We start from the raw sequence: 25476 nt of genomic DNA, 5'->3' as shown, positions 1-25476 counted from the left end.
CATCTTCCCACGGCTTCTCCTCAATTACTCTGCTTCTCCATATTACACACATGGGCTTGGTTCACACTAGTGTACAAAAAATTTGTCAACAATTCATCCAAACAACTTAAACGATTGTTTTCTCATTTGTCATCTGCGTGCAATCCTTTTTCTTTTACGTCAGCAGTCATTATGGTAATAATTTACAAGATAATTTACAGTTGTCTATTGTAAAGAATTGCAATGTTTCCATAAAAAACAGATGTGATATGGATTTTCTGTATGAGATCCATTGTGTTTTTTTGCACACTTATATTGTTAAATGGGCGAGTCTGACCCAGCATACAGAAGAAACTAGGGCACTCTATGGTTTATTTTTTCACATGCAAATTTGATCAGTGAAAAAAATCGCTCATCTGAACAGCCCAATTGTATAACATTGGTCCTAGTTCTATTTGTGTGCTGACTGTTATCTCACTGACAGCACTCTGACTAAAAATACGCTCATGTTAACCTACTCGCTGCTACTAAAAAGCCAAGGGAGCTGGCCACGCCCCGTCACCTCCGACTGCAGACAGGTAGACATTTATGTGCTGCTGTGACAGTAGCTGCTTCTCACTGTTCACCCATCCGTGTGGGATATTACATCAGTGTGCAACTCCAGCCAGTTTCCTGATAGTTTTTCTGCAGAGAATCAGGGGGGTGTGGCCATGCCCCCTCTTCTTGGACTGGCTGTTACTCACAGCAGGGCGCTTCACACTGGTTTGTGAGATATTGTCCCAGACGGGAAGGGGGAGCAGTGAGGAGCAGCTGCTGTCACACTGAATTACAAGTGTTATAAAGATAAAAAAACTGCACTGGGTATCTCATATTATAGTTTGAGGGCAGGGACAGTATAAAAATGTATTATCTCTCCTTTAAGTCCTATTGAGCTATGTATTAATCATTGTGTGTAAAGCTAGATTAATTTGACATTCATAAGTCTTAAAGGAGTTGCGTGGGCCATTGTTAGTCGTTGTTCTCTTTGTAAAATGGTGAGGGAAACTTAAATAAAAACTGAATAGATAAATATATAAATTTATAACTTCTGACTTTTTTTTATGTGGGAGCAAAAATGGTTGCAAAGAACCGTGAAACTATGGCAAAAATCTGTAATCTAGCTGCAACATATTTGGAATAATTGCAGTTAAATTGACCAATATGTTTCAAAGGGGTCATTCCCTTTTAAATTAAAATTTCTTACCAGCTTATAAAAAACAAACCGTACTGTACTCTCAAAACTGTGGAGTCTGTAAGCCAAACCTTCGACTCCTCAATTTCCCTGACTCAGACTCCACAGCCCGGCCTCACTACTGAGCGTGTACATAAAGGGCAGCACAGATTCATCTCAACTAAAAGCCGAGATCCTTAAATCAGGAACAGAACAGACATTTATCGGTCATTTCATAACTTAACCAAATTCTTATGAAAACATTTACAGCGCATCCTGCGTTGTACTACTGTATTTAAATTATTATATATTTTAGGTGTCGGTCCATTTTATACCGACTCTGACTCCATGACTCCGACTCCACAGCCCTGGTACTCTCCCTTCCAGAGTCCGGTGGGGACCCTCCACTGCTGTTCCTGATGTCTGGCATTGGCTGCATGCTACCTTGACAGCTCGGCAGCCAATCAGTAATCTCAATGGCTTCATCAGGGCATTATACTGTAGATAGAATGCCCCATTCATGGCCGCTGAGCTCACGGATTGGCTGCTGTACTGTTGTCGTGATGTCTGCCCAACAGCCAATGCCAGACACCAGGAAAAGTGGAGGGAACTCACTGGTGAACCCAGGGAAGGTCAGTATTGTATGTTTTTAGTAGTTTTTATAGTAAGCTGCAGCCTGGGAATAAATTAAAAGGAAAAGAAACAGCCCCTTTAAGTATCTGAAATGTCTGAGAATTACCAATTAATGGGTCTTTGCAGTTCACTAAAATTGATAACTTACTATTGGACTAAGCCAGGGGCGGACCTACCGCCGGTACAAAGGGGGGCCCTTGCTGGGCTGCTAATATTGAGGGCAACCTGGCCTGCTTCTCGGAGCCCGAAGCTCCGGGGGGGGGCCATGGCCAGATTGCCCTCTCATGTGCGGCTTGCAGGGAGCAATCCCTGCAGCTCCGCTGCTGACAGGAGGAAAATGGCAGCGGAGCTGCAGAGATCCATCCTCTGCTTCCTGCCCGGCTGGTCCTCCTTGACACAGATGTGCGTGGCTTGATGTCATCAAGCAGTGTGGGCCTGTACAAGGGAGGAAGTTACCCGCATCGAGGAGGATGCTGCGAGAGCGTGCTGAGAGGTAAGTTGTGTTTTTTTTTTTTGTACTGATACATTGGGGAGGTGGGGGAGAGCAGTGACGGGCAGAGCAGTGATGGGAATGGGGAGAGCAATGTTGAGGATGGGGGTGCTGGGAGAGAGCAGTGACGGGGGGTGCTGGGAGGGAGCAATGATGGGGGTTTCACTTTGCTTGTACTGTAAAGCCTTGTATATTTTCCGTGTTCACATAGCCTTACAGTTAATTGGGGAGAGTCACAGAGACTGAATAATTTATATTATTGGCCGGTATCCTCAATGCGTCTGTAAAACAGGGCAGCACACAGACACTGCACTCAGATGCAGGAATATAGCCTTATTATATATAGTACAGTCCCTTAGTATATAGTGTACTCACTTATTATGTATAGCACAGTCCCTTAGTATATGGTGTACTCACTTATGTATAGCGCCATCCTTAGCTATATAGTTTCCTCTTTTATTATGTATAACACCCTCTCTTATTACGTACCATCCTCTCTAGTTATACACACGTGGTCAAAATTGTTGGTGCCCCTCGTTTAATGAAAGAAAAACCCACAGTGGTCACAGAAATAACTTGAATCTGACAAAAGTAGTAAATTAAAAATCTATGAAAATGAACAAATGAAAGTCAGTCATTGCTATTCAACCCTGCTTCCATGGAATTTAAAAAAAAATTAAACTCCTGAAATAGGTCTGGACAGAAATGACAGTACCCCTGAAAAAAATGTGACAAAAGGCACGTTAAAGGGGTTGTCTGGTCAAAAGTGATAAGTCTGCAGTCACTTGTATAGAGCGAGGCGGCGCCCGCTGACCGGGTGTATGTATAACTCATACATACATACCCTCCGTTATTGAGTCTGAAACCGGCTGAAGTGCGTGTGCTGGGGGGATTCATAAGTCTGCAGTCACTGCAGAGTGACTGCACACTTATCACTTTTGACCGGACAGCCCCTTTAAATAAAGTTGTGTCCACTAATTAGCATCACAGGTGTCTACAATCTTGTAATCAGTCACCGACTCCTCAATTTCCCTGACTCAGACTCCACAGCCCTGCCTCACTACTGAGCGTGTACATAAAGTGCAGCACAGATTCATCTCAACTAAAACCCGAGATCCTTAGATCAGGAGCAGAACAGACATTTATAGGACATTTCATAACTTTCCCAAATTCTTATGGAAACATTTACAGCACAGTCTGCATTGTACTACTGTACCCAATTTATTATATATTTTAGAAGTCCATTTTATTCTGACTCCACCAAAATGGGCACTGACTCCCGACTCCACAGCCCTGCTGTGCTGTCCCTGCAGCTTTCCTGCAGATTACTGGGGGCTTTGCGACTGTAGTCTGAGGAGCATTTGCAGGCTACAATTTCTTTAACAGATTCTCAGATGCCCAGGTAAATAATGGGGACCTTGAATTTTCTCCAATTGCTTTGCTATACTTGGAAATAGTTTTTTAAGCATCATCTAACAATGTCTAATATGTGGTTTTAGGACTCGATCAAGCAACTTTATTTTGTATCACACACGACACTAATGTGCACCAGCTAGCCTGAGTGATCTCGCCTGAGTCTGGTCATTTTTAATGTTAAGCCAGCATATGCTATACAGCGCAGCTCCTGCACCCGTCCGTGACTTGGGCAAGCACCCTGAGCCAATCACATCTGCATCTGGCTGTTGTCAGCGGCCCATCTTTGCATACCGCCGTCTCAACTCAGCCTAAAACCTTTTAAAGGGTTTTCTAGTTTTGGAAAATACCTATCCCCAGATTTTTTTATTAATAAAACAAGCTCTGCTTTAGTCAGCCTCCCCAGGTCCAGTGCTGAGTCTCTGCTGCCGCTTCTGGCATCTGTTATTATCTCCAGTGTTGACGTCATGTCGACAGTCAATAACTGAGCTCAGCAGCTCTGCAAGAGTTGACGTCATAAGCCACTTAAAGTCTCTGAGATCAGTTAATGACTGAAACACTGTGGACGTGACGCCAGTGCTGCAGACAGGAAGAGACACTGGGAAGAGCGGCATAGACTTAGTGCTGGGCACAGGGAGGGTGAGGAAAGCACAGCTGGAAACTGAGATTTTCTGAAACAAAAACCCCTTTAACTCCTAGAAGAATTTTTTCTGTTTGATGAGCACAAAACTTAAATGACAAAATTAAAAATAAATATCCTTACACTTTTTGGAAGTAGACAGCTGGCAGAATTCTAAAATGCCACAGCAGTTTACACTAATGGGCGCCTTCATGCAATTTTGCAATATACTGTAGTTTTAGTAAAAAAAATAAGAAAAAAATATTTTTGTCTGCAACCCGTCTTAAATGTTCACAAGTGTTAGGGTATGTGCACGTAAAGTACAGTGAAGGAAATAATTATTTGATCCCTTGCTGTTTTTGTAAGTTTTCCCACTGACAGTCTATAATTTTAAGGGTAGGTTATTTTTAACATTGAGAGATAGAATATCCCCAAAGAATCAAGAAAATCACATTGTATAAATTAGATAATTTTTTTTTACATTTTGCAGTAAGAAGTAAGCATTTGATCCCCTACAAACCATTATGAGTTCTGGCTCTTACAGACCAGTTAGACGCTCCTAATCAACTTATCTGCATTAAAGACAGCTGTCTTACATAGTCACCTGTATAAAAGACTCCTGTCCACAGACTCAATTAATCAGTCAGACTCTAACCTCTACAACATGGGCAAGACCAAAGAGCTTTCTAAGGATGTCAGGGACAAGATCATAGATCTGCACAAAGCTGGAATGGCTACAAAACCATAAGTAAGACGCTGGGTGAGAAGGAGACAATTGTTGGTGCAATAGTAAGAAAATGGAAGAAATACAAAATGCCCCACATCGATCTGGGGCACCATGCAAAATCTCACCTTGTGGGGTATCCTTGATCATGAGGAAGGTGAGATATCAGCCTAAAACTACACGGGGGAAACTTGTTAATGATCTTAAGGCAGCTGGGACAAACGTCACCAAGAAAACCATTGATAACACATTAAGCCTTAAAGGTTTAATATCCTTCAGTGCCCGCAAGGTCCCCCTGCTCAAGAAGGCACATGTGCAGGCCCGTCATTTGCCAATGAACACCTGGATGATTCTGTGAGGAAGAGAAATGCTGCCTATCACCCATAGAACACCGTCCCCACTGTCAAGCATGGAGGTGGAAACATTATGTTTTGGGAGTGTTTCTCTGCTAAGGGCACAGGACTACTTCACCCCATCAGTGGGAGAATGGATGGAGCCATGTACCGTAAAATCCTGAGTGACAACCTCCTTTCCTCTGCCAGAACATTAAGAATGGGTTGTGGCTGGGTCTTCCAGCAAGACAATGACCCAAAACATACAGCTAAGACAACAAAGGAGTGGGTCAAAAAGAAGCACATTAAGGTCATGGAGTGCCCTAGGCAGTCTCCAGACCTTAATCCCATAGAAAACTTATGGAGAGAGTTGAAGCTCCGAGTTGCCAAGCGACAGCCTCAAAATCTTAATGATTTAGAGATGATCTGCAAAGACGAGTGGACCAAAATTCCTCCTGACATGTGCACAACCCTCATCATCAACTACAAAAAACGTCTGACTGCTGTGCTTGCCAACAAGGGCTTTGCCACCAAGTATTGTAAGTGTTGTTTGCCAGAGGGATCAAATACTTATTTCTCACTGCAAAATGCAAATAAATGTGTCTAATTTATACAATGTGATTTTCTTGATTTTTTTGGGGATATTCTATCTCTCAATGTTAAAATTAACCTACCTTTAAAATTATAGACTGTTCATATCTTTGTCAGTGGGCAAACTTACAAAAACAGCAAGGGATGAAATAATTATTTCCTTCACTGTATATATATATTTTTTAACCAGCTGCTGACTTTTTCTAGGCAAAAAAGCCTTGAAGTCTCTTCGCTGGCAGCTTCTACACTGTTTTTGCAGCGGCTCCGCTGCCGGCATCTTTTCTCTGTACTTTCCACTATAGCGGTGAGCAGTTTTCTAGCAGACTATGCTACTTTTTTAACCGGTTTATGGTTTCCAAACTGTGAAACAGTTAAAAGAAGAACCAAAAGACTAAGGCTGAGTTCACACGATGCGTATTTCATGCGTTTCCGCTGCGTTCTTGCAGTTGCGTAAACGCCGCGGAAACGCATGAAAAACGCATGGTAGAAGGGAAGCAATCTTCCCCAATTGAAATCCGCATGTGCTGTGCCCATGATGCGGATTTTTCCGCAGCGTAAACGCTGCACTCAAAGATCCGCAGCATGTCATTTAATTTTGCGGAAACGCGGCGTTTTTGCCGCCATTGACTTGCATTAGAACGCGCCAATTCCGCAAGACTGCATCTGTACTTGCGTAATTGGTGCGTTCTAATGTGCGGATGGTACCCGAGTGTGGAGGAGAGGAGAGTCTCATCCACACTCAGGTACCATTAAAAAAGCTGTAAAACAAGAATAAAATAAAAAATATATATATACTTACCATCTGTCGGCCCGCGCAGCGCTCCTGCTTGGTTCCCGGCACTTGCAGTGAGTTGTAGGACCTGCGGTGACGTCAGAGTCATGTGACGGGTCACGTGACGCTGACGTCGGCAGGTCTTTCAATTCAAAGTTGCCGGGAGAACGGAGTGAGCAGGACAGCGCGGGCCATCGGAGGTAAGTATATATGTAGCACCCTGAGGATTCGGCTGCTACAGGGGTATTGCACCTCAACCCAGAGGTGTGATATTCCACTCCCGGGTAAGGATGGAGTGTGGACCTGAGCTCGGTAGGCTGCATGCACTACACACATCCCATTTCCGAGGAGCAGACCGACGGTACTCCCACTTAGAACTGTGCAGGTACGACCGAGTCTGTTCCTGGCTGTAGTGGGAGGGGGGTGGAACATCCCAAGTAGTGTAGGGGCAGATAGGGGGAGCAGCCTGGGTAAAGATAGGAGCTCATTGGGTGCTGGTCGCCTGAGCTCACACATAGAGGGTGTATATAAGGTGGGCACCATGAGAGAACAGGGTCAGTCTGCCAGCCTTTTGCAGAGAGAAGTCAGAGGAGGAAGAGGAGCAGAGAAGCCCCAGAGAGAGAGAGAGAGTGGAGCAGAGAAGGAAAGACCCAGAGGAGACAAAGAGAGGACTCTGAGAACCCAAATTCAATCCCCGGGTGAAGAGTCGGCAATAGGGTACCGGATCCCAAGCTGGTGGGGGCAAAAGCACACCCTAGCCAGAGACCGGAGGCCGTGGGCAGCGTCTGCCACGGCCACCCACCACATCCACCCCGAAGGCATACCACGTGGAGGGTCAGGGAACCCAAGGCCAAGGGTCTCCCAACAGAAGGCCCGAGGGAGCTGGACCTAGGTGGATCACTAGTGGGGACGGCCAGAGGAAAGGACAGAAGGAGAGCTCAGGGTCACGCTCCGGACTTGCTTGGGGGTTGGCTGAATCCAGGACCTGGTGGACGCAGCACGGCTCGGGTGGTCACTTGAAGCTGGAGTGACCGGAACATCAGCAGTGAGTAAATACCCTAAACTGCACAACCCGACTCTGTCTTCATTTAACATCTATGCTGCACCACCACAACCCCCATTCTCTGCACCTGACCCCCTGAGGCTATACCCCACCCGTTGGGGGTTATACTACCAAAAGTTGCACCAACACCATCAGCCTCAGCGGACCCTGCTGCAGCGGCGGCCATAGTGACCGCAATACAACGGGTGGCGTAGTCGACATTAAGAACTTAATAACATCTGTAGGACTGCCACATACAACTGAGTTTGACACCCTGGGCACGGACCGGGTCACAGCCACTCGGAAGACTACAACTCCCATCTGATCCGGCTCCGGGTATTCCCCTAAAGAATATGGCCCAGGGGGCGCGTCATATACACTCTCTCGGGTCACACTATATAAATCCATGCCGGTTGCATGTATTTATATAGTGTGACCTAGTTGTCAAGCACTTTCTAGGTGATGCTAAAATCGCCTGGAAAGCGCTTGTCAATCTGCATGCGGAAACGCATGTGAATCTGCATGTGGATCCGCATGTATTCTGCAGGAAAAACGCATGCACAATCTGCATGCGTTTTTTCTGCCAGGGAGATGCAGAAATTTTCTGCTTCATTTCTGCATCGTGTGCACATAGCCTAAACCTGTGGACAGCAAAGATGTCAAGTGCATATACCCTTTATTTTCGTCTTTCCCTTCCTCTTCCTCCCTGTTTTCCACTTTCATGGCAGGATTGCTGCATGGCCTGATCATAGGTTTTGCATTATAGCTGCAAACCTTAATGGTGTTATCCTGCAATGTCAAATTTACTGTCACGTTGGACCTGAGTGGTACTGATGACTCTCACACCTGTCGAGATGGGCGCATTATTGCCTGGTAGCGTGCATGTGTCCTTTTCATTAGAATTGGACACGTGCACACTGGTAGTAACACCATCAGCGCCGCTCATTTGTTATACAGAAGGGTGCAGCTCTGGACCATCCCTTTAAATTTTTTTCTAAAATGCAAGTGTACCATTCTGAGTTACACACGGTTTGGGAATAACTGTTATGTATGTTTGTTTCTGCTTTCTCTTGCTTGCGATTCAAAGAATTAAAGTCTCAGCCTTCAGACGAAGAAATCTGTAAGTTATGTATGTCATTATGCGTGTTACTGCTGGGCCTTTCCTTCCTTGCTGTAGAAGATGCTTCTTGAACACTTAACTACCCTGCTCTTAGTCCATAGTGTGGATATTGGTCACATAAATTCTTAGGTGTACTTTCCTTTATAGCGCCAGTAACATTACCTCATTTGACTTGCAGCTTTAGCACATCCTATAAAGAACGGTATGATTCTGCCGTTCAGATCCTGAATTATTAAAAATGTGCATATAGTGTCAAACAGCCTTTTAAATAAATTGTATGTACGTATATTTTGAAGTAGATGTTTTATTGTGCTATTGAATGTATTATAATGGCAGCTTTCAGGAGGGTCGCTGCCGAGTTGGTCAGCAGAGGTGGCAGAAGAGAACAGCGGAATCAATTTGAACCTTTTCGAAGTCCTAGTTGTATCTCAGGAACTTGCTGTGAACGAGGATTTCCAGGCTTATAAGCCATCTAAATTCATTGGTCAATAAAGAAAATATCCTAAGATTGTAGTATTTCCCTTTCTGCCTGCCACCAGTTATACATGGAAGTGGATGGCTCCTGCCAGAATTTCCCATTTCTTGGCAGTGGGCAGTGTTGAGTATGTGTAATCCTGTCTACAGTAATGTTAAATGGAAATGCTTCTGCAAAGAATAATATCTAAAAAAAAAACAATAAATCTGTTCAGCATTTCTATAAGTTGACCAGGCACTTACTAGTATGTGAGCCACTAAAAAGGTTTTAACAGCTTTTTGTTACAAATATATTCCTGTCTCTCTTTTTTTTTGTACCTTTATGTTCCTTCCAACACAAAGTGGTTAGTTGCTGCAAGGATTATGGCGATATGTCTCCTCTTCTGTCTCCTCTTTGTGAAGGCATCCCCCTCATTCTGACCAGATTTCCTATGGGAGATTGTCTCATAATTTTCATAAAAGTTGATTCTTCTCTTGAAGTTTAGATCGCAACGTTCTGCACGATGAAACCTTTGGCAAGTCAGGACGCCAATGTTGTGTTCATAGCTATCATGACATTGCCACAAAATGTTGTTTTTTTCCTGACTTTCTCTCTTGTCTTAATATTGCTGTAATTTAGCCACTTTGTGTGGACCATCATAAAGTTTTATGAAGAAAGATCTATTTTTTATTTTCAAATACATTTAATAATTAATTTGTGATTTTTTTTGATTATGTTGACTCCATCTATTATTGATGCCTCTATTGCCCCAAGTCTGCTTACAAAACTTAAGGGGTTTTTCAGGATTAAAAAAAAAAGTGGCCGAGACCAGTAAAATAACAAATCAACCATTACTTAAAGGATTATTGCCTCAATGGAAGGTATACAGCATAAAGGCAAACACCACTAAGGCCAATGATTGGCTGCAGTGGTCATGTGGTCACATTTTAAAGGGGTATTCCGGGATTACGAAAAATATGGCTAAAGACAGTAAATCCTATAAATTAACATAACTATTAGTCAATTTATGAATCACCTGTTGCTCAATTGCCACAGTTCTGCACTGGTCTACACAGGGGATGGCCGCTCTCATTAAAGGGGTATTCCCAGCTCCAAGATCCTATGCCAATTTGTAGTAGGTGTAATAACAATAATATTAGCAAGTATTTTCAATTAGAAAAGTAGTATAGTTCTTCTGATTAGCTGTGCCGCTTACCCCACGTGTAGGACATTGCAGTAGCGCAAGTATCCATGGTTACAACCACTCAGATAGTGACAGTTAGTTGTTAGTGGTCGTAACTATGGATACCTAAATTACTGCAGTGCCTGCACATGAGGTAAGTGTGGCGCCCCTGCGGATTCAGTCGCCACAGAGGTACTGCATCTCACCCAGAGGTGTGGTGCCCCACTCTCAGGTAAGGATGGGGTAATGCCCGGGATCCACGCACCTGCATCCAACACTACACCATTTCAGACCAGGCAGGGGCAAGATGCAAGTGTACAATGCAGAGCCCTGCCCCCTGGCTGGAAGGGGGGAACCAAGAGAGGGGGAACCATGTAGTGAGTGTGGGTGGAGGAAGTAGGACAGGGGAGCACCTTCAGAAGGAGTATAAGAAGGGAACCATCTTGAAGGAGTCAGTGCAGTCTGAGGAGAGAGTGAAAGAGAGAGGAAGTGTTGGGAGCAGGAGCTCTGCTCAGGAGGATCGGGCCTAGTAAGAGAGGCCCAGGAGAACAGACTGAGAGAGGATGGGAGGAGAAGGAAGGCTCCAAGAGGAACAGAGGGGATCCCAGGGGCACGATGAGTGCAGGAAGCCACCCGTGCGCCCGAATCTACACGGACGTGGAGGGATCAGGCCGCAGAGGGGACCGGCCCCTAACTAGTGGAGAACTACAAGGCTCAGCTAGAAAACCGGAGGCTACTGTACTTTCAAGGTGCAGCTGCCCACATCCACAATTATATCGCCGAAAAGGTGGCCGCATAGGATTCAGGGGACTGCAGGTCGCCTGACAAGATCCGAGGCTACTGGATTGGGACACTGATTGTGAGGCGCAGGGCAGGAGGGTGAGAGCCAGCGCAGGAAGATGACCGAGGAAGGCACATAGAATGGGGTCCCGTTTAAGTACTCCTGAGATACTTGAGAGATTGCTGAACCCCTTCCTTGGTGAACGCAGGTTACCAGCACATTGGTGCTGGTAACCTGGAGTCTTGAATAACTGAGTAAAACCTGAAGACTGCACCCCACTGTGTCCTGGAATTATTGCTGCGCCACCGACCCTGCACTACACAGCACCAGCAACATCTACCTCACAAAATCATCATACACTGCCCTGGAGCTAAGCTCTGCCTGTGGAGAGCTGAACCAACTCTGCTGTGTCACTATCAGCTCCAGAGGACCTGCACCGCAGCGGCTTCCCCATATAGCCGCATACCACAGGTGGCGTCACAAACATTATCTATAAAAGCTTCATTTCCCCTTTACTTTTCCCCTTTAATTGACCACCCTGGGTCACGGACCGGGTCACTGCCACGGTGACATCCCCCAGCATCGACCGGCCCGGCTACTGAGTACCCCACGGCCCAGGGGGCACGTCATAAGCGACATAGCTAATCAGGAGAACTATACTACATTTTTAATTGGAAGCATTTGCTAATATTATTATTATTACACCTACTACATATTGGGATGGGATCTTGAAGATAGGAATACGCCTTTAACTGGCATAAAGTAGGCGGCATGAGATCGCTGAGACCAGTAAATCAGCTGTATTGGTCAGTAGCTGGTCTCGGCAGTCTCGTGCCGCCTAGTTATGCCAGAGAGGTGATTGAGCTGCGGGGGATTCATCAGTTCATGGTTCTGTTGTTCCATTTACCACACTGTATTGCTCCTTGAAAACTCTTTATTACTGTGTTAAAAGAATATTGTTTTTTGCTATAGAAATATATCTGAACTGTGTTTGTCTTTTCTACATATGCAGAGTAACTTATACTATTAAATGCTTTATTTTCTGAATGTGTCTCTAGTAAAAAAAGATGATGAAGTAGATGACCCAGTGTTTACAAAGAAGCGAATAAAGGAACTGAAAGTTTTGGAGCCTAAAATTGCTCAAAATCTATGTAAGTATGTAAATGGAGTCGTAAGGAACCAACAAGTGCAGGTTTGTTTCAGAAAAATGCGACACTGATAAAATATAGTAACATTTAACGATTCGTATGTGTACAGTGAATAAAAAAATTGGCTTTCCAGAATGAAAAATGCTTGTTTTATAACTTTTTGGATAAATCTCATGCTTCCAGAAGCATACAGTATGAATCCTAAAAAAATGAAATGCTAAGCTTTCCAATTTCAAGTGAATGTATCACCAGATTTTATAATGGAAACTGCGTACATTACTAAATAGATTTCGTAAGTTGTAATTTTTTACTTTTTTTTCCACAATACACATCAAAATAAGAAAATGCGTATTATATCTTATCAGAAAAATTAGCTTTTTCTTCCTGGTCTGATTTTTCATTTTCAGTATTCTCAATTCACAGGTAAAATCTGTCATCAGTAAGTACAGATTTTCCTATTACTGAGAGAGGAGATGGCAACTGGTGCTCATGAAGTTCTATGGGAAGGAGGAGGTGGTCAGCAGACATTCATTTACACAGAACAGTAATAAGGGAATGAGTGTTAGGTGCGATTATTTTCAAGCTGGCTTAGAAATCCTTGTTCTCGGCAGCAAATGACTCTATGTAAATGGTCGCATTAGGAATCGCTCTGTGTGTGTATAGATTTCCATTTGGCCTGATAAGGCATTAAACTACTGATGATCATCTTGCATGTAGCAGATCGGTGGGTATTTGACAGCCGTGGTCGGCTCATGTAAATGATGTATTTACTTTGAAAATCCATGTCAGAATGGCTGTATAATTTTTATGAAAGTTTCTCAGTCTCTGCCCACCAAGCTTGAATGTCAGCTCCTCAGTGTCCTCCTTACTGCTGCTATCTCACCCTGCTCAGTACAAGCTGCAGCTGTAAAACAGAGATTGAATACACAATTTGTTTCTTTAGCTGTACTCCTAAAATGCTCATCTTAGTATCAAGATTCTAAAGCCCTTCTGAGATAGATTTTCAAAGTAAATACATCAGTCTCATCCCGCCCAAGATATCCATATGATACTGTGATGTAAGAGAAAGAGACTTGCTGTGATATAATTGTTACCAACAGTATATGTTTCATTTTCAGCTATCTTTCTGGGTTCTTATCGTTTGCCTTATGAAGACATTAAAAAAATTATATTGGAAATTGATGAAACACAGCTGACAGATTCCATGGTCCAGGTAGCAAAATATTATTTAATATGATTTATTTGTTAAAGCTGTTATAATTCATGAAACCTAATGCTACTGACCATAATTTAGCTAAGTAGCTTTATATAACTATTTTGTTTCCCTATAATGAAAGTTAATCAGAAGATCATTACATGGAAAAAGCCTTCTCAGTATCCACAGTTTTAAGGCACGGTCTATAGGCCGGTCTATCACATCACCTCTATAGTTTATCATTTTCCCACACCCGTCCTGCATTCAATAGCACTTTATATCTGGACATATACAGATACTGACCGGCTCCTGTATGATGGCTGGTGACCAGCTCCTGTATGTATGGTAGATATATACCATATCGTGATGAGAATGCGGTATCGTGCACATGTCCTAGTCTATAGGACCCCTATATAATACCTTGTGCACGTCTTCTACCAATATAACGTCATTAGTGCCGCTCACCTCCTGATGCGATAATGATCCTGCTGGATTACCAATTATGATAAATTCTTCATATTATTAGCAGGGCTGTGGAGTCGGAGTCGGAGCCTATTTTGGTCGAGTTGGTATAAAATGGACCAACTCCTAAAATATATAATAAATTGGGTACAGTAGTTCAATGCAGTTTGTGGGGAATATTTTTCCTAAGAATTTGGGAAAGTTATGAAATGTCCTATAAATGTCTGTTCTATTCCTGATCTAAGGGTCTAGACTTTTAGCTGAGATGAATCTGTGCTACAGTAAATTCATCACTTAAACATGAGCCATGTATGAGCGAGTTAGAGATGGAGTGCGTGGCATGGAAATTGAGGAGTTGGAGTCTGAGTAGGAGGTTTGGCTTACCGACTCCACAGCCCTGAGTGTTAGTCCTAAACCCTCCTCAGTCACGAGAGCATAGGTGCTGTGCTGCATAATTACAACATGGGGTACCGTCAAGTGTAGGTGCACTTATTATTTTGCCTGGGCCTGAATGACTTATTGTAGTAAATAATTGTTAGGCTCTTAACATAAATTTCTAGGGGTATTCTCAAGTTTGGAAGAATATAGGGAATAACTTTCCCATTGTTAGGACCCCCTGTGTTCCCGAGAACTGTGGCTTTGAAAAGGCCCGTGTGAATGGAGCGGTGTTCAGTCATGAGCACTGATGATCCATTCATTCTTAATGAGATGTCTGGAGATAACTGAGCGCTTCGCTCGGCTGGTCTTCGTCAGTCCCATAAGAATGAATAAAGCTGCAGTGCGCATGATTGACCATTGCTCCTGTTACACGGGGCTCTTCAGAGTCCCAATTCTCAAAATCGGTGGTCGTCCCGGCGGTCGGGCTCCCCATGGGTAAGGAATAATTTCTAAACTTGAGCTTACCCCTTTAAGCTAATAATTATGTTGTTCTCTCTGCAGAATTTAATAAAACATATGCCGGAACAGACTCAATTAACAGCCTTGGCCAAACTGAAGGGTGAATATTGCAGCCTGTCCGAGCCGGAGCAGTTCGGTGTTGTGGTGAGTCTTTATTTATGTGTCTTCAATCTGTTTCATCCAATTTTCCATTTAAAATGAATTGTTGGATGACAAAATTGCATTTGTGACTCTATCAAGCTGCATAGGTTTCTCCGAGGATGAAGGAGATGTAAATCCACTCCACAGCCAGACAGCCTTTATAGCTATGAGATAAAAGGTGGTGAGATATACTGTATTATCTGTGCTAATTCCCATAAATGCTTTCCAGTTAAAAGGTCACAGTGGGAAGAATTTATGTACAGTTATATTTCTAAAATTATGTCATTATGACTGGGAAAATGTACAAAAGTAAGTTTCAATAAATGAGACCTGAAAAAAACCACTATGAAGTTCTTTATATAGCCGGTATATGACGCTTTGTCCTCTGCGAATCTGCAAGAAGCCAACTTGGTATTGTAGACGTGTCCCTGAAATATGCATTCAGACAATGGTTTCTTTGTTGTCCGTGGCAGTTTCTATAGTGATTGTGTTCTCATGGTACCTGGGCCCAACCTGCAGCCCGAGGGTCTCAACTGATACTCATCCATATACTCCTTTATGTGCCTCATATTTTGCATAGATTTCGCTTTATAGATCCTTTGCTGTTTTTTATTCCTGGTCAAACATTGATGCATCTGATACAAGTAAAGAAAACATTTATTATTGCAGGAAATGAATGCCATTATATGGCCAGTATTTTCCAGATTTGGAAGCCTCTGTGATCAGCTGATCACCAGAGTTTCCCGAACTCCCGCCCTTGCGGCCCCCAACAGATCGTGTTTTCGGGATTTCCTCAGAGATCGCACAGGTGAGAGATCCTGTGCCAAATTCTGATGCTGTCATAATTCCATGGAAATCCTGAAACATGATCTGGGGGGGAACTGAGAAACATTTGTGTTTATAATATCAGATGGCTGATATTAGGAAGATTGCTTTCCATGTAATAAATGGCCAGAACAGACCTTAGATGGGAGTTGGCCTCCAACCCATTCGGCCACCAGGGTGTCCACCTCCAGTAGGCGTATACTCCAGAAAATGCCGCACAATAGAGCACACGGTGACTCCGCCTGCAACATTAGAGTTGATGGCCCCATCGGCGATACGCCCCAATCCCTATTTGCATGGAGTTTGGACTTAAGCCCCATGAGACCACTGAACGTGGAGATGAATGCAGTGTGAAAGGGGCCTTACATTATGTTAGAAATTTTGGCCCCGATTCAACATTAATGGGATTTTTTAAGTCACTTTTCAGTTTGTATTGTGTTTGTTGATGTATTTTGTGCTAAATTCTTTACTATGGCACTCGCAGCTTTATGAATTTTGTGCAAAATCCCAAATGCTTTTTATTTTTGTTTTTTTACCTTTTTGAGCATGATGTGTGAACATGTCATAACATTTTTGCAAAAAAAAAATGCAGCTATGCAAAAAAATATCACTCCACGGGGCGAAATGGAGTACATTTGCACCAAAAATGGGTTATTTTTTAAAAAGTTGCAATTGGTAAATGAATTTCTCACTTATTTAGCGCCATTAATTCCCCAGTTTTACAGACATTATGGGCACTGTCCCCATTGGGACTCACAATCTACATTCCCTATCAGTATGTTTTTGGGGTGTGGCAGGAAACCGGAGAACCCGGAGGAAACCCACACAAACACGGGGAGAACATACAAACTTCTTGCAGGTCCATGGTGGGATTTGAAAAGTACAACTCGCCCCATAAAATACCAGCCCTTACACGGCCACATTGACAGAAAAATAAAAAAGTTACAACTCTTGGAAGAAGAGCAAAAACGGAAAATCGCCTGGGGTGAAGGGGTTAAAGCAGCAAAAACGAGACAAAAAGAAGGCGTAAAGTATGAATCGTTCCCTTTGTGTATATGATGGTGGCTTCCATTAGTTTGGTGGCTGTTAATCATGTTGGATTTTTAGTGCTTATTATCATTTTTGCGATTAATAAGAAGTCAAAGTAATGAACTGTTGCGTGCCGCTGCCACCATTAATTTACCTCTTCCCTGTGATATATCAATATGGCTGGAAATATGTGTCATTAAGACGTCCTGCTCCTTGTTAGGGAGAAGGCGGGGGATGATGACAGGGGGGATCTTCAGTGGTGCTCTCCTGGATGGAGATCTCAGCATCCTGCTTGCGGCACAATAAATGATCTGATACAAGGCAGGCTTCGAAATCCAACAAAGTTCTTATTTTTTTCTTTGTCAGAGGTTCTGTTTCGACTCTCTTAATTCTGTGTCTGATAAATTGCAGTGATGGAGAATAGACATTGTAGATATGAAGTGAGATGAGATCTGTGCAAAGTTGTCCTTCATAATTACATCCCACACTGAAGGATTTCTCTTTTGCCGGTCCCCCTAGAATGGTTTAAAGCAGCAAATTATTATATAGCCATTTCATAAAATATATTCCTTTCTTTAATCAGATGAGCAGCGTGAAGAAGCTCATTCCACGTCTCAACGCAATTCTATTTCGCCTTCAATTTGAAGAGCAAGTAAACAACATCAAACCAGATATTATGGCTGTCAGCGAAGCGTGCGAGGAGATAAAGAAAAGCAGGAGCTTCGCTAAACTGCTGGAGATAGTTCTGCTCATAGGAAACTACATGAATGCCGGATCCAGAAATGCCCAGACGTTTGGGTTCAGCCTCAGCTCTCTGTGTAAAGTGAGTGTTACTTTTACACTTTCTACGTGCCGTGTATTTCCTGGTGACGTCGTTCTGCAGCCGCCGCTCCATCACATTTATTAATGGAGACTGAGGGAAAAATATTTTCTACCTATGTTCTTCAAAACATTTGTTGTTAGTTCGTGTTCCATTTCTGTGGTTTTATCGTAAGTAACCCTAATGGATATACCATAGAGTAAAGTGTAGAAAGCAGAACTCCAGCATGTCCCGTACAATAAACCTCTATCCGGTGATGCAGGATGTGCGCACAGATGTGCTGTCCTTTTATTGCTCCTCTGCACATCTTACCTTCTATTCTCCTGGTAGTAAAAGCTAAACTTTTCATAGACCTGTTGAACTTTCCTTACTTTAATGTAACACAACTTAGGTAATAGTTTACTCCTACTTCATTTTGTTGTGTGCATGTGGTGGGTGCTTTGTGCTTTCTGATGACTTATGGTGGATCACGTTTATAGAACCTACCTAACCTTGTCTCTGTACTGTGAGTCTGTTACTTCTTATTACAAGTAATTATTTGTTACGAGTCTTCATATGTTAATATACAAAAAGCAATGTCATCTTAAATATCCATGAACTTTTGTGGACGTCATTATCTTAAGGTATTAAATCAAAAGGTGGATCAGCACTCAATAAATCAGGGTGGTGCTTGTGGCGCTACACCAAAAACGCAGCATTTTACACTTCCAGCAAAGTGGATGGGATTTATAACAAATGCCATGGAACATGTTAAGTGTCCAATTACAGTTTTCAGCATTGTGACACCTTTATGTAACATGTTAGAATTTAAAGAGCCCTTTTTATGTATTAAGAGCTGGCAGCCCCAAACTGATGATTTTACTAAATCTAAATTGGTACCAAAAGTGCTCATAACTGTCCATAATGCCCATCGAAAGGGTCTGACTTTCTATCATAGTAAGGCCCGCCCAATCCATTTGTGAGGTCCTCCTCAGTCCTCCACAGTCCTCCTTAGGATGAATGAGTGAGTAACCAAAGTAAAGCTGTAGCAACCCAGTAAAGCATGTTTTGGGTCATACTCTTTACCTACAAGAAGGGTCATGGAGGGATGTGGCATCTCTCTGCATGCTGGAATCCCACAACCTGGAAGTTTTGGCCAAACTTTGATATAAAGTTGAGCCCTTTTGAGAGGGTGTATTAGGAGCACCTTTTACTCTAACTTATATTTAGTAAAATCACCAGCCTGGTGCTGCCCATGCTTTTATTCAGTATAAAGGGCAGCTCAAGATTAGTGCACTTTTTCATGTAATGTTAAAAAATGATACATCAGTATATTATTTGTATCTTAGAAACTATAAAAAGATTTTAATGTCTATCCTGTGTCGTTACTAACATAAAGCCAATTTTGGGGGAACATTTGACTCTTGGTTGGCTCACTATTTGACATTATCAGAGTATCGACCCTGATTTTCTCCTTTGATAGACAGATATTACAGCAGCAGCTTGTGTAGACACAGGTTCTGGACATTGCTCCAGCCTGTCGGGTTTGATAAGTAGCCTCTAAAGTCATATGTTATATTGTGTATATTCGACTGTGCAAGAAATTCAGGGAAATCTCAAAATGAAATTATTTCTAAGTTTAGTCTGGAAATTCGAGTTTCCACCATTTCAGAATCAGGTTTTATTGAATTTAAACCTACATTATGCCTCCATGACTTCCCCTGGACATTCGGTTCATAAATAATAACCTGGATGATGTATATATATGATGGTCCTGTACCAAGCGCTGTATACTATACAAAATAATGAGTTTTCTAAACAATATGAATGCGCTGCTTGTAGACGCTCGCTGGGGCAACTTTAATGCAATATTTCAGGAAAAAACATTACCCACACATCAATTTTATTGATGCTACACCAGAGGTGACAGCATTTAAAGGAAAATAAACCTATTCAATTGTGTTGTCTTAAGTGTGCCTTTCAGGCTGCATTTGGAGGTAGATGGGGATATAAAATGTGATTAATGGGCAATTCACTTTGATCCTATGTTGTGAATCTAACTTTGTTAAACTCATGACTACATGTGCCTCTAACAATACAGAGAGGTCTTTGATGATGATGGTCCATTTCTTAATGTCTTTGTGAATATCTTATGCGTTCCCTCACCTATTTTGTCATTCATATCATCACTTTCTATGAAAGGAAATCCAAGGCAGCCGGTGTGTGATACATGAAGTGTCTGCAATCAAAGGGTATAGGACAGAGAGCCATTTATTCAAATATTACCTTTATTAGAGCCGGCGGAAAACCTTACAAGTGCAATCTAATGTGATCACCATAATAAGTGTCACTGATCCTCCCCCTTTGTTTCCTGTAATACCAGATGGACTCTAGATAGCCAAAACACAGACATTAAACAAAAGTAATGAATAATGCCCTAACAAAATATCCATCTGGAAGTAGGTAATGAGTATTCCACTGGCAAGCGTGGAGATCCCTGAATCCCAAGCGTATTGCCAGAAGTGATGGCTTCCTCAGGGATTTAAGATCTTATCTTGGGTCTATCGGTCTATCTTATACAGTTGACCCCAATTTTCACAAATGTTTTCACCTGCATAAAGTACTAGCCACTGAATAGGGAATGTACAAGTGACCATGCGCTGCAAAGTAGGTGTCTTACTCCACAAACGTGAATGTGGGCTCTTGCTCTGCGAAGATACAAACCAGGCACATTGAAATTAGGCTGCACAGTATAATGCTAAACAGTCAGGCGATACATGCTGGCCAAACTGAGAGCAACATGAATTGCAGCCAGGTATTTTATTCTCTAAAACGCCCTGGTGTTTCAGAGAAAATATACTTTGAAGAGCCAGCCAGGAACCATAGCTGTAGATGAGACTAGTCCAGTGCCGCCCTTCACCAACTCTTCCCTGTGCCTCTGCAGGTGATTGACAGGTCTCTCCCTTGTGTGCACGGAGAGAGAGACCTGTCAGTCATCTCTAGCAGTTCTGGGAAGAACTAATTGGGGGAAGAGCCTGACTAGTCTGGTTTCTTGGACAAGTAGAAGAGAAACTTCGACACTCCAATTATGATGCAAAAGGTTTTTATTAGAACAAAACCCCATGTGGCATAGCAGGAAAGAATAAGCTAACGTTTCGACCTTTATGGTCTTTAACAAGGCCCTTTTCTGCTGGTGCGTGGTGCCCTCAGGATGGACGAAGCGGTGAATAATGGTCTGGTCTGTGGTCTCCAGCTTGATCTTTAAAGGGAAACTGACAGCTGATTTATGCTGCCCTATTCATTGCGAATTAATTTCAGCAATATTTAACTCTCAAACGCTGCGACCGGTTACCGAGCCGCACGGTAGACTGGTTGAAAAGGCGAGTCCTCGGAAACTTCTCCCCGCCTGCTGCCCTGTAGTCACCTTTCCCCTCTTGGTCCCCAGCTGCTATTAAGCTATGGTTTTCTCTTGAACGCCGCAGTGTATCAGAGTTAAACCTATGTGGCTGAAATCCTACAGCCATGGTCTGATATACTGCCTGTGGATAGGGCTGCATGTATCAACCGTCAGGTTCACTTTAAAGTATATTCTCTGATAGACCAACAGAGCATTTCAGAGAATTATACACCTGGCTACAAATGTGCAGCGAAGCTCTGATTCATGCTGCCGCAACTTGGGCAGCAAGAATTTAGGTTTCATATTGCGTAATGTTAAAGGGGTTGTCCACTTTATTTGCATTTTAACTGATGTGCTGGGGACATGATTTTGCGGCACTTACTAATATAGAAGTATTACAGGGTCTCCTCCTGCATGTGTTACTGCTGCCTTCTTCACAGACTGCATAAATCTCATTCTCAAAATGGCTGCTTATGGAGGAGCATAAGACCAGACTTTTCATCAGCCTCTTCTATTAAAAAAACATTTCACATGGGAAAGCTATTTTTCCATTGGCTGAGGCTGATGGACAGGTCTGGTCACATGCTCCTCCATCAGTAGCCATTTTGAGATCAGAAGCTTTGTGCAACCCCTTTAAGTTTAACCTCTTGATAATATTTCCTACAGATTGATTACACATGGAAATCATCTTTGCTGCAAAAAATCTGCTATAAATATAATTACAAACACAATGTTATAGGGAGTCCATTACACCAAACTGAAAATTAAGCTACTTACACTTCTACATAGGGACTTGGCCCCTATAACAATTATGCCAGTAATATACATTTTAGTGGAATAGCTGAAGAAAAATTCACTTGTATTCCATATGCACATGAAGGCACTTTGGTGCACCCTTGGTATGGCCAATGTCTCAGTGTACCATTACCCCCTCCTATTTGCATATCTAACATTGCCCTGAGCTTGATTGACAGCTTTTGCATTATCACTGTGAGTGCTCCGCTGGGCGCCTCCAGTGTCAGTGCGCAAGCAAATGAACGGGGATATGAGTTTAAGGAGCGCTCGCTGAGAGAAAGAGTGCTGTCAAGCTCAGGGACAGTGCTAGATACAAAGCAGCGCTCTCACAGGGTCAGATAAGACACAGACTGGCTCTCATCTCCAGGTCCTCTCTGAAGACATTCGCTCACTACACTTTTGGGTGTCGCAATCTGCGGCTACAGACAAGCAAGAGCCAGACATCAGGGCATAAGGTGCGACTTTGACCTGTCTCCTGCCAATCTGTGACCATCGCTCAGTATCAGCTGTGTGGCTTCAGAGAGGAGCCGGAGATCAGAGCGTTCCCTCACTGACACTGTGAGCGAGCTGCTGGGCCCATTGTCCATACTCAAGCACAGGAACATGGATTTCAGTTTAGGGAGTGTTCTCTGGGAGAAAGTGAGTGCTTAAAATCAAGCTCAGGGCCAGTGTGAGATATCGGAGGGTATAACGGCCCACCGAAACATTGACCGCGCCGACGCACCCTCATTTGCATATGGCTTACAAGTGAATCTTCTGCAACGACTACACTAAAATCTATGTTACTGGAATGATTTTGATATCAACTAAGTCTCCTATATACATATTTCAGTAGCTGAATTTGAAGTTTGGGAGGTGACAGACTCCCTTCAATAAGTAACCCCAAAACTGTTCCTACTAAAGATGACTCGCTACATGGTGTCACAATCTTTATGTAGAAATTTACTGATCGAAGACCTCCATATAAATCCATATACTATATAAATATGTTTCTAAAGAATAATCAATCTAGTATAACAAGAATAATATTACCCCGATCACTAAAAGTTACAGCTGGTTCTATTCGAATAGCCATTGCCAAGCTGCACGGCCAATGGCGGATCCCAGCCCGTCTTCCAGAAAAATGAAACTTCACTACTCTTTCACCAAACCATACACATTATGCACATACAGGTACAGTGGTTTGTGAAAGTATTCTCCCACTTGGCATAAGTTAAATTTATGGGATCAAATAAATAAAAATTGGCAAATGTATATGTATTCACTTTATTTGCTATGAAGGCCCTAAAAATTTCTTGTCCAAGCAATCACCTTCATAAGTCACATGCTTAGCGAAAGGAAGTCCACCTGTGTGCAATCTAAGTGTCACATGGTCTATCAGTATATACACACTTTTTCTGGAAGGCCACAGAGGCTGCGACACCACTATTCAAGAGGCATCACTAACCAAACAACACCATGAAGATCTCCAAACATGTCAGGAGCAAAGTTGTTGAGAAGTACAAGTCAGAATTGGGTTATTAAAAAAAAAAATATATCTATATATATATATATATAGATAGATAGATAGATAGATAGATAGATAGATATATATATCCCAATCTCTGATGATCCCCCGGAGCACTATCAAATGGGAAGAACGTGGTACCACAACAAACCTGATAAAAGAGGGCCGCCCACCAAAACTCTTAGCCTGGGCAAAGAGGGCATTAATCAGAAAGGCAGCACAGAGACCAAAGGTTACCCTGAAGGAGCTGCAGAGTTCCCAAGCAGAGGCTGGTGTATCTGTCCATACGACCACAATAAGCCATACACCCCCATAGAGGTGGCCGTTATGGAAGAGTGAGCATAAAAAGGCCTTTATTTACATACAAAAATTATAAGGCTCATTTTGAGTTTGCAAAAAGACACGTGGGAGAGTCCCCAAATGTATGGAGGAAAGGTGTTGTCGTCAGATGAGACCAAAATTTAACTGTTTGGCCACCAAGGGAAACGCTATGTCTGCTGCCAACCAACACAGCTTATCAACCCAAGAACACCATCCCCACAGTAAAACATGGTGGTGGCAGCATCATGCCGAGGGAATGCTTTTCAGCAGCAGGAACAGGAATATGGTCCGAGTCGAGGGGAAGATGGGTGACATTAAATGCAAGGATATTCTTGAGCAAAACATGTTTGCCAGTTATTTGAGACTCGGATGGAGGTTCACCTTCCAACAAGACAATGACCCAAAGCATACTGCTAAAGCAGCACTCGAGTGGTTTAAGGGCAAACATGTAAATGTTTTGGAGTGGCCTAGTCAAAGCCCAGACCTTAATCCAATTGAGAATCTGTGGTCTGACTTGAAGATTGCTGTTCATCAGAGTAAACCATCTAACTTGAATGAGCTTGAGCAGTTTTGCATTGAGGAATGGGCAAAAATCCCAGCTTCATCCAAAGCAACTTGCAGATGTAATTGCTGCAAATGGAGACTCTACAAAGTACTGACTTTAGGGGGGTGAATAGTTATGCACACTAAAGTTTTCTGTTATTTTGTCCTATTTCTTGGTTGGTTCACAGTTGTAGGCATGTTCTCTCCGTGAACTGATGCAAACTCTCAAAAAAACTCTGAAAATCCAGGTTATGAAGTAGCAAAACACAAATAATGCAAAAGGGGGTGAATACTTTCACAAGCCACTGTAACAGCAGCCAAGGCAAGTGGCTCAAGTCCTGGGAATATGTGGTGTAATTACTTCACCCGACATTAATTAATGTGTCAATTTATTTTCCATTGATTGCATTGATCACTTTTAATAAAATATGCAGCAGTAAGTCATTGCCTCGTCTACTTTCAGAAGCAGTAACAAGACCGGGGAATTGCAGTTAAATGAATATTTAACTCTTCACTAGTTGCGCGGACTATTGATATCTTCCCACAGCTATTTCTCTCTTATTAACAAATTACAAGCTTTCCTGGGCTCATTCAGGCCTGACTACGCAGTAATCTGCAGCCACTCCAAACCTCTCTGACTGCTCATATTTTAGTCAACTCATCAAATTTTCCGCTCACATCACGTATTTGTATACATATTTTTTTGTCGTTCTTTTGGCTTAATTGTCTAAATCCCAATTTGCCCATAAATTAAAAATCCATCATACTTTTTGTGTTGTGAATGGCAGCTAAAAAATTAATGAGAAAATAGTCTTCAATTCACGTTTTCTGCTTCAGTAGATTTAGGAGGAGGTGAGGAGCAGAAATCTTTACATGCACATACATTATCTGTGCCGGAGTAACACGTAATATTATATAATATGGAATAAATGATAATTCTCTGACAAGTGTAGATGTAGAATGGTAATAGTCATTTCACCACTTATCGGGGTACTGCAGGCTGAATTCAATATTCACTGGGACTGGTGTAGCTTCAGTTCACACTGCATTTGGTGTATGGCATGGACTTGTGCC

The 25476-nt window shown here is 42.6% G+C and overlaps 1 protein-coding gene across 4 annotated transcripts in view; it reads left to right on the top strand.

Annotated features, from left to right (window-relative positions):
- DIAPH3 (diaphanous related formin 3) overlaps nucleotides 1-25476 on the top strand; it is an 801864-nt gene that overhangs the window by 428909 nt on the left and 347479 nt on the right. For all 4 annotated transcript variants that reach the window (XM_073663944.1, XM_073663945.1, XM_073663943.1 and 1 more), the window contains 4 exons: nucleotides 12402-12494; nucleotides 13610-13704; nucleotides 15088-15189; nucleotides 17624-17863. In XM_073663944.1, coding sequence (XP_073520045.1) covers nucleotides 12402-12494; nucleotides 13610-13704; nucleotides 15088-15189; nucleotides 17624-17863 — 530 coding nt within the window. The remainder of the gene's footprint in view (nucleotides 1-12401; nucleotides 12495-13609; nucleotides 13705-15087; nucleotides 15190-17623; nucleotides 17864-25476) is intronic.

The sequence above is a fragment of the Phyllobates terribilis genome, unplaced genomic scaffold (genome assembly GCF_046119375.1).
Source record: "Phyllobates terribilis strain yellow unplaced genomic scaffold, ASM4611937v1 Scaffold_2__4_contigs__length_985480577, whole genome shotgun sequence".
NCBI lineage: Eukaryota > Metazoa > Chordata > Amphibia > Anura > Dendrobatidae > Phyllobates > Phyllobates terribilis.
The sequence above is the reverse complement of the archived record's forward strand: the minus strand, read 5'-3'. Positions and strand labels throughout refer to the sequence as shown.